At 41.4% G+C, this 8708-nt stretch overlaps 1 protein-coding gene across 1 annotated transcript; it reads left to right on the top strand.

The window, feature by feature from the left end:
• The first annotated feature begins 5168 nt into the window (after positions 1-5168).
• On the top strand, positions 5169-7392 carry LOC108714935 (dispanin subfamily A member 2b). The gene is made up of 2 exons (XM_018259811.1): positions 5169-5408; positions 7243-7392. The coding sequence occupies exons 1-2, from the start codon at positions 5169-5171 to the stop codon at positions 7390-7392; spliced, it is 390 nt and encodes a 129-aa protein (XP_018115300.1).
• Positions 7393-8708: the final 1316 nt, after the last annotated feature.

Raw genomic sequence — 8708 nt, 5'->3', positions numbered from 1 at the left:
TTGGACGCCAGGCGAATTCGCGCCTGGCGAATAAATTCGCCCATCACTACTCTCAACTCAACTTCTTTATTCTCCTAGTCTTTTATTATCTATTTACTATACTCTTTTTTTCCTTTATTAATCCTCTTTTTTCCCATAAAGAAATAGGAAATGACCATGAAATAGGCCAAATGGTCAGAAGCAAGAGGCCCACTCACACCTGGGCCCCCCGGGACTTTTCCTGGTATCCCAGTGGGCCAGTCCGACACTGCTGCTGCTTCTCTTTTATAGCTTCCCCTCTCCTGCCAAAAATATAACCTCACCCATTAGCAGCGCCATTTAATCCTTAGCCATAGATAATACCCCTATGTTAGCTTACTCTGCTTCTGATTTTATTTTGCTATTTCCTTATTGGAAAAGATGTGCCATGTTATTAAAGAATTAAAAAAAAAATATTGCTTGGTTTCTGAGTTTGTTTTTTGTACAAGAAAAAAAAAAGTCATTATTTTTGCTATAGGGAAATAAAAGGAAGAATCAGGATTTGGCTGTGCATGTAGTAATTATGTGTATTAATGACTAATCAGCCTTATATTGTGACGTTTCTATTCTATGTGTACTGTATATTGTGAGTGGGTCCCTAAGCTCAGTAAGTGACAGCAGCACAGAGCATGTGCAGTGAATCAGCAGAAAAGAAGATGGGGAGCTACTGGGGCATCTTTGGAGACACAGATCTTTACTGCTAAAGGGCTGTGGTTGCCTTGGGCTGGTACAGAAACCCAAAACATAATGTACAACATTTCTAGCTACTTCTTTAGTTAGACTTTAGTTCTCTGTTAAGTCACTTTCTGGAATCCTGTGTTATCCATGTGCCCATTAATATTACACCGGAGGTAACGTTTAATCCTCTTGGCCTTTTGTGCATTTCCTGTTTGTGATAATTTATATCTTATTTCCTGTTTTCATAATTATATCTCAGTTGGGATCAAGTACAATCTACTGTTTTATTATTACAGAGAAAAAGGAAATCTTTTTTAAAAAATTGGATGATGGTAACAAAATGGAGTTTCATAATTCGGAACTTTCAGGGTTTCCGGATAATGGATTATTAGATATAATTAATCCTTATTGGAAGCAAAACCAGCCTATCAGGTTGATTTAATGTTTACATGATTTTCTAGTCGATTTAAGGTATGAAGATCCAAATTACGTTAAGGTCCATTATCTGGAAAGCCCAGGTCCTAAACATTCTGGATAACAGGTCCCATTTTTCATATTGGAGAGGATCAACACAAGCACTCTTTTTTGCATGGTTACATTTCCACATCTCAAAGCCCTCCAAAGGGCCGACTCTGTGTTGTCCATCTGTCATTATAAAAGATGTCTGCCTTGTTCTCCTTCTCTTCTCAACTCTCCCTTCTTACCTGCAGTCGTGGGAGCATTTTGGAGACACAAGTGGGGCCAAGCATTACACCTCCACATCCCGATCTCTCAACATCCTCACCACTGTCCTTGGCAACCTCAGTGTTATCATCGTACGCCTCCTTTTTTTCTTCGGATTTCTCGAAGTGGCTCCTTAGGTGATTTATGCATTGCAATGGAGAAGATGCTTGATGATCGTTATGGGGATTGGTCTTATTTTAAACCTTGGGGAAAGTTACTACAGGCATGGGATTCATTATCCGGGAAACCAGCTATTGGAAAGCTGTGCGTTATGGGATGGCCATCTCCCATAGACTCCATTCTAATCAAATTATTACATTTTTTAAAAATAGCCTTTTTCTGTGTAATAATAAAACAGTAGCTTGGACTTGATCCCAACTAAGATATAATTAATCCTTATTTGAGGCAAAACAATCCTATTGGGTTTAACGAATGTTTAAATGATTTTGTAGTAGACATACGGTACGGAGATCCAAATTACAGAAGATCTGAGAAAACCCCCAGGTCCTGAGCATTCTGCATAAGAGATCCCATACCGTTAGAAGAAGAGTTCATTATTACTAGTGATTTTTTTCCCTGTTTAAGCCATTCCTGCTCCTCTCAGTTCAATCAGCAGTTTCCTACCAAACCGTCAATGTCCCACTTACTTTACAATTGTAGAGTCCACATTGTTCCTTGTCCACATTGTATTTTATTGGCTATGTAATTACATTTATACTTATACAAAGATACAATCTCACCCGCTAGCAGCACCATTCAATGTTCCATCATAGTTATAGTCATTGTCTGCTGTTTTATTTTGCTGTTTGCTCTAGGGATGCACCGAATCCAGGATTCGGTTCGAGATTCGGTCAGGATTCGGCCTTTTTCAGCAGGATTCAGATTCGGCAGAATCCTTGTGCCCGGCCGAACTGAATCCTAATTTGCATATGTAAATTAGGGGTGGGTAGGGAAATCACATGACTTTTTCTCACAAAAGAAGATTTTTTTCCACTTTTTCCTTTCCTGCCCCTAATTTGCATATGCTAATTAGGATTCAGATTTGGTTCGATATTTGGCCGAATCTTTCACCAAGGATTCTGGGATTCGGCCGAATCCCAAATAGTGGATTCGGTGCATTCCTAGTTTGCTCATTGGAAAAGATGTGGCAAGTTATTAAAGAAACAATACAAAAATTTATTTTTTCATACAGTACGTATCAGTCTTTTGTTTTTGCAATAGGGAAATTATAGGAAGGATCTGGAAAGAAGAGATACAGCATTCGTTAGTGAATTTGCAAAGTAACGAAAATGCCCAACGCTAGCGAATTGACGCTAGCGTTCTGCGCTTAGTGAATTTGCCCCTATGTGTATGGCCACCTTAAAGGGATACTGTCATGGGAAAAAAAAATTCAAAATGAATCAGTTAATAGTGCTGCTCCAGCAGAATTCTGCACTGAAATCCATTTCTCAAAAGAGCAAACAGATTTTTTTTATATTCAATTTTGAAATCTGACATGGGGCTAGACATATTGTCAATTTCCCAGCTGCCCCAAGTCATGTGACTTGTGCTCAATCACTTCAATCACTCTTTACTGCTGTACTGCAAGTTGGAGTGATATCACCCCCCTCCCTTTCCCCCCCCCAGCAGCCAAACAAAAGAACAATGGGAAGGTAACCAGATAGCAGCTCCCTAACACAAGATAAGAGCTGCCAGATCTAAGAACAACACTCAATAGTAAAATCCAGGTCCCACTGAGACACATTCAGTTACATTGAGAAGGAAAAACAGCAGCCTGCCAGAAAGCATTTCTCTCCTAAAGTGCAGGCACAAGTCACATGACTGGGGGCAGCTGGGAAATTGACAAAATGTCTAGCCCCATGTCAGATTTCTTTTGAGAAATGGATTTCAGTGTAGAATTCTGCTGGAACAGCACTATTAACTGATGCGTTTTGGAAAAAAAAGAAGTTGTCCGATGACAGGATCCCTTTAAAATGACCCTTTAGGTGTAACAGCATCCTGGGCTTAGGGCTGTTAGAGTGGCAGTCCTATGGAGCCTGTTACCACTCCAGATACTTTTGATGTGCAGGATCACCTATGACCTGCACATTGGCTGGGTTTGGGTCACCAAAGGGATGTGCTTGCTCTGGTTCAGGAAGGTTCTAATGCCTATGCATCCTTGGGTGCACCCATGGCTTCTCTTCTGTGACCCCCACCACCTTGGTGACATCAGTAGTGTTGACCTTAGTCATCCACAGTGGGTTGGTATAATATATAGAAGAGCAGGGGTAGGGCTCAGGTGGATGCAAGTTGAAGAGCAGGTTATATTTCCATAGGACGTGAAACTGCGCTAACAATGGTCTCAATCACTAGCGAATTGTCCTCTACACCTGTTAGTAAATTGGCAATGTCCCCTGGACGGCCACTTCGCCCTTTAGTAAACTGCCCCTATTTCTTTTTCCTGGGCTGGTGCTTCTTTTTAGGAAAAACCTACACCAGGGAACATTCAACTTTGAACACACTGGTGCTTGACTGCCAAGTGATAATTGGCGATGAAGCTGAGTCTCCCTGCAGCAGTGATATTGAACTTTTCTTTTATCCATCGCCTGAACCTGGTTACCAAATTAAAACTGGCTACAAACGATATCATCACACAACTGAAGAAGTTGGGCGGAAATGTCGTATGTTGTGTTTTCGGATTCTGTAGCAGCCCAATGAAACCACAGCCCTTTAACAGTGAAGATCTGTGCAATTAAAGATGTACCAGTAACTCACATCATCTTTTCTTACTGAGCTTAGGGACCACCTCTCAATATACAGCACGAATAGAAATGTCACAATAAAAGGCCAATCATTAAAACGTGTATATTATTAGCTAATGGTAACTCTGAAATTAGTGCAATTAGCACCATAATTTAATAATATAAAGCATCAGTTTATATGACGGGCAAACCTAACTTTCTGCTTGACGATTTGTGACAATCCCTAATCTCAGCTGCCTAGAGCCCACTGAGCATGTGCAGGGTCACTGACACTTCTAACAAAATCCAAGATGGGGAGCTCCTGTGACAACTTTGTAGTCCTGAATAGGGATGTAGCGAACTGTTCGCCGGCGAACTAGTTCGCGCGAACTTCGACTGTTCGCGTCCGCCGCAAGTTCGCGAACGTCGCGCGACGTTCGCCAATAGGCGTTCGCGTCAAAATCGGTCGCCCATTCGACCATTCGATCGCTAAAATCGAACGATTTTCGTTCGATTCGAACGAAAATCATTCGATCGAACGATTAAAATCCTTCGATCGTTCGAATCGAACGATTTTCGGATGATCGAAGTTCGCGAACAGTTCGCGAACAGTTCGCAAATTTTGCCGGTGTTCGCGAACGGCGTTCGCGAACACATCGGCGGCGGTTCGCTACATCCCTAGTCCTGAATCATTACTGTAATAGAGATTCTGAAAATTCAGGCTGGTGCAGTAAGTTCAGTAAATAAAATATGGCAATTCTAGCCATCTTCATTTTTCGAATTTAGGTCTCCTTTAAGAGCCCTACACTTCTTATAAAACATTAATAGATCTGTGTGTGTGCATGTATATATTATATAATAACATGCCTATCTCTTCCTTATTATGTCAAAGGCTGAAAACAAGAATTATGCATTAGATGATAGTGTATTGAGGTGTGTCTCTTGCCATTCCCCCTCCCTCACCAAGTGTATCCAGATTGCACCTCTGAAGGAAGAATTCCCAGCTGAGAGGTCATATATGTTATAGCAATGGAGAACAAAGAACAAGAGCAGCCAATTACACAGTTTGAAAAAACACCCAGATCTTACGGCACCCGTGGCTATGAACCTGTTGAGAACACAACATATGGGCAAGCACAGGCCAATGCAGTGACTATAGAAATGTCAGACCTTGAAGGAGTACGGGATCATTTGGCTTGGTCAATCTTTAACATGGTGTACATGAATATATTTTGCCTGGGACTCGTTGCCCTTGTTTTCTCTACCAAGGTAAGAAATTGACCTTTCAGATATGCGATACCTGTCAATTTATTTGATATTCTTACCCAAGCCCAGGAGAGTGATCTCATACAAGAATAATAACTAGCCTATCATCTAATCCTAGGAGAGTTTTGCTTTTCTCTGGATCAGCTCAATCGTTGGATAACAAATATGTGCACGAAGGGCTGAACTATGAAACCTGTATCTTTGCTTATCTTGAAATGTATCACTAAGTTCGTGTTAGCATAACAAATACCAGATCCTCCCTCCATGATTTTCCTGAATGCCAAATGAATCCATATTTTTCTTATTAAAATAAAATAGATCAGAAGAATTCATTATGGCTACAAATAGAAATTCTTTCTGTAGATAACCCCCATCAATGAGTTACATTAACAAAGTCAAAGTTCTCCCTTAAGTCTAAGAAACTTGGACCTTGTAAGTGCCCAAGTCTCCTCAAGTATATGACTCCTGTTGGGCATGCACTGATATGATAAAATAAGAGTGCCATGAATTCCAAAGGAGCCACAGTTTCTCTGTCCGTGGATAAGGATGTCTTTCCTAACAATCAGAACAACTGAAAGGTGGACATTCAACATTATCTGGCCGATCAGTGGGATACCTATGAAGATTGGTCCATACATGGCCACCTTACAGCTGGTCTTTTCAGGCCCGGATTTGCGGCAAGGCCGCATAGGCCCGGGCCTAGGGCGGCAAAAAAATAGGGGCGGCATGCCGCCCAGCCGCCGTTCAACTACACCAGCTGCGCCGGCGTTTTTCGCCGGCGCGCTGGGAAGGCGGGCGCTAGGACCGCGCGGCCGCCTGGTCGGACCGCGTGGCCTAGGGGCGCCCAGAAGTGAAATCCGGCGCTGGGTCTTTTCATTTGGTTTGGAAAATAGTCTTCATCTATTCTAGAATATTTGAAATCCAAACATTAAGGGGCTGATTTATCAAAGGTCGAAATGTCAGCTTTTTTTTAACCTCGAATGAACTTGAATGATCTCGAATTTCGAAAAGTATCTTATTTGATAAAAAACGTAAACGTCTAAAACTCTAGCTAATATTACGGACCCAAAAAATCGAATAGAATTCGACTAAACACTCCGAAAGAAACTCGAATGTCAAGAAGGCTATTGTCAACGTTAAATGGGTCACTGGACCTCTGCCATTGACTTCTACATGAACTCGAGGGTTTTAGGTGGAAAATAGTCTAATTCCCAGGTCCAGGTATGAGAAATCTCGAATTCAAATTCGAGTTTGGATAAATCCCAACTTGCATTTATGAGTTTTGAGACTTTTGACCAAAACTCCAACTCAAATATTTGAACTTGAGATCTCCTTGGTTTACCATCTGGTTCAAGTGAAATTCACAGCTGGGTTTCAAAGACATAAGTTGGTTATCCAATTTATCCACTTTCAAAACATACTATAAGTACTGTAGAAAAGTCTTTATTGGCTGTTTATTTACATGAAATAGAGCAGCTAAGTATTATTAAACAGTGAAAGTCGACATCTAACAGAACCGGTGGGAGGTGGGACATTAAATCATTCAAAAACACATTCACAATTCTTAGACTGACCATCGCCAGTGAATGTAAAGTGTCTCTTTGCTTTACAACACAATTAAATGGCACAAATCACTGCAAAATAAACTTTTTATTGCAAAGAAAAGAGCTAAATTATTACTGTAAAGAAGAACTGAAACTTCGGGGGTATTCAGGTTATACTGTTTGTCTATTGGAGGATTATTATGAAAGCTTTGAGATGCTAAGACACAAACATAGGTTCAAATCTTTTTCATTTTTAAGAAGCTTTTTTTGTTATTTTTCCCCCTATCATCCAGTCTCAAGATCAGAAGCTGCTCGGGGACCGCGATAGAGCAAAACGTTATGGATCTTTCGCCCAAGCTGTCAACATTGCGGCCTTTGTGCTCAGTTCAATAGCCTACATTGCTGTGCTCGTCGTACTTGTGATTAATCTTCCGAAAAAATGACTGAGCCCTGACAAACAGCTCAAGTGGTATTTTATTGTTAAAACTATAACCGCACTGTTTCATTCTTCTTGCTCTTTTTTTTACAATTTGTAGGTGAATATTGAATCATTATGTGTTCCTTACGTGCTGCTTTAATTAAAACCAATTGTACAAATAATAAAGAGTTAACCTAACGGCCAAGTCATTTTCCAGTAGTTGGTGCTCTTTCACTTTTGGGGCATTTGTAAATAACAGAGCCTTTGTTTAGAAAGTTAAATAAAGTAAAGATAAGTCTAGTGCCACACATGGATAAACACAAGCCGAGAATTAGTCCCTATACTCCTAACAGCCTTGTGATGTGCCTTTACCCTGGAGTCACTGCATTGACCTGGGCGGAGGCGCATGGAGCATGTTTTTGGCACCAAGATGCCTCCTAAAATCCCCTCTGTGTGTCTCCACCTGGGCTGATGAAGTGGCAACTCCTGTAAGCTCAATGGAAGGTGCAGCAGAAAGGTTTTGCACTTCCTAAACAAAGCTTTAAACTTCTAAATAGCCCTATAACTTTACTAGCCATATTACTGTCCAATCAAACGTGTGACTCAGTCGAACAAGCTCATCTGCCATAAGTGTCCTCCGTCAACCAAATGTATTGTCTAGTGCAGAGGTCCCCAACCTTTTTTACCCATGAGCCACATTCAAATAAAAAGAGTCAGGGAGCAATACAGGCATGGAACAAATCCCTGGGGGTGCCAAATAAGGGCTTTGAATGGCTATTTGGAAGCCCCTATGTGGGCTCTGCTTGGTAATACACCTTCTTTTTATGCAACCAAGAATTGTCTCCAAGCCTGGAATTAAAAAATAAGCACTTGATTTGAGAAACATCTAAGTGGTTGGTGAGCAACATGTTGCTCACGAGCCACTGGTTGGGGATCACTGTTCTAGTGTGTATACTTAACCATGAGGGACCAGACCTGCAGCTACCCATTAATCCCAAAATTCCCCTCCCAGCATATTCATTCAGTCCCATTCCTGCCCAAATTCCAGCAAAAGAAGGGATGGGAGGATGCCTTAATGGTGAAGGAAGCAATAATAAGCCAACCTGCTCAATATGTCCCATGCCTGTTCAACTAGCCACCACCAATACCTGACTCCTGACTTGCATGTGTGAATGAGGAGCAAGTTAGGGGATGGGTACGGGGCAGAGTTAGTGAGACGTTTTGGGCTGCTATGGATGTTAAATACCTGACTGGCAAGATCATAGATTGTATGCTTCCCAGTTCTCTCTTTAGCTATGCCAGGGCAATCCATGACTCTGCAAGATCAGGAGCAGCCAGCAG

This window comes from Xenopus laevis, chromosome 4S (genome assembly GCF_017654675.1).
Source record: "Xenopus laevis strain J_2021 chromosome 4S, Xenopus_laevis_v10.1, whole genome shotgun sequence".
Classification (NCBI taxonomy): Eukaryota; Metazoa; Chordata; class Amphibia; order Anura; family Pipidae; genus Xenopus; species Xenopus laevis.
This window is presented reverse-complemented; position numbering and strand designations above follow the sequence as displayed.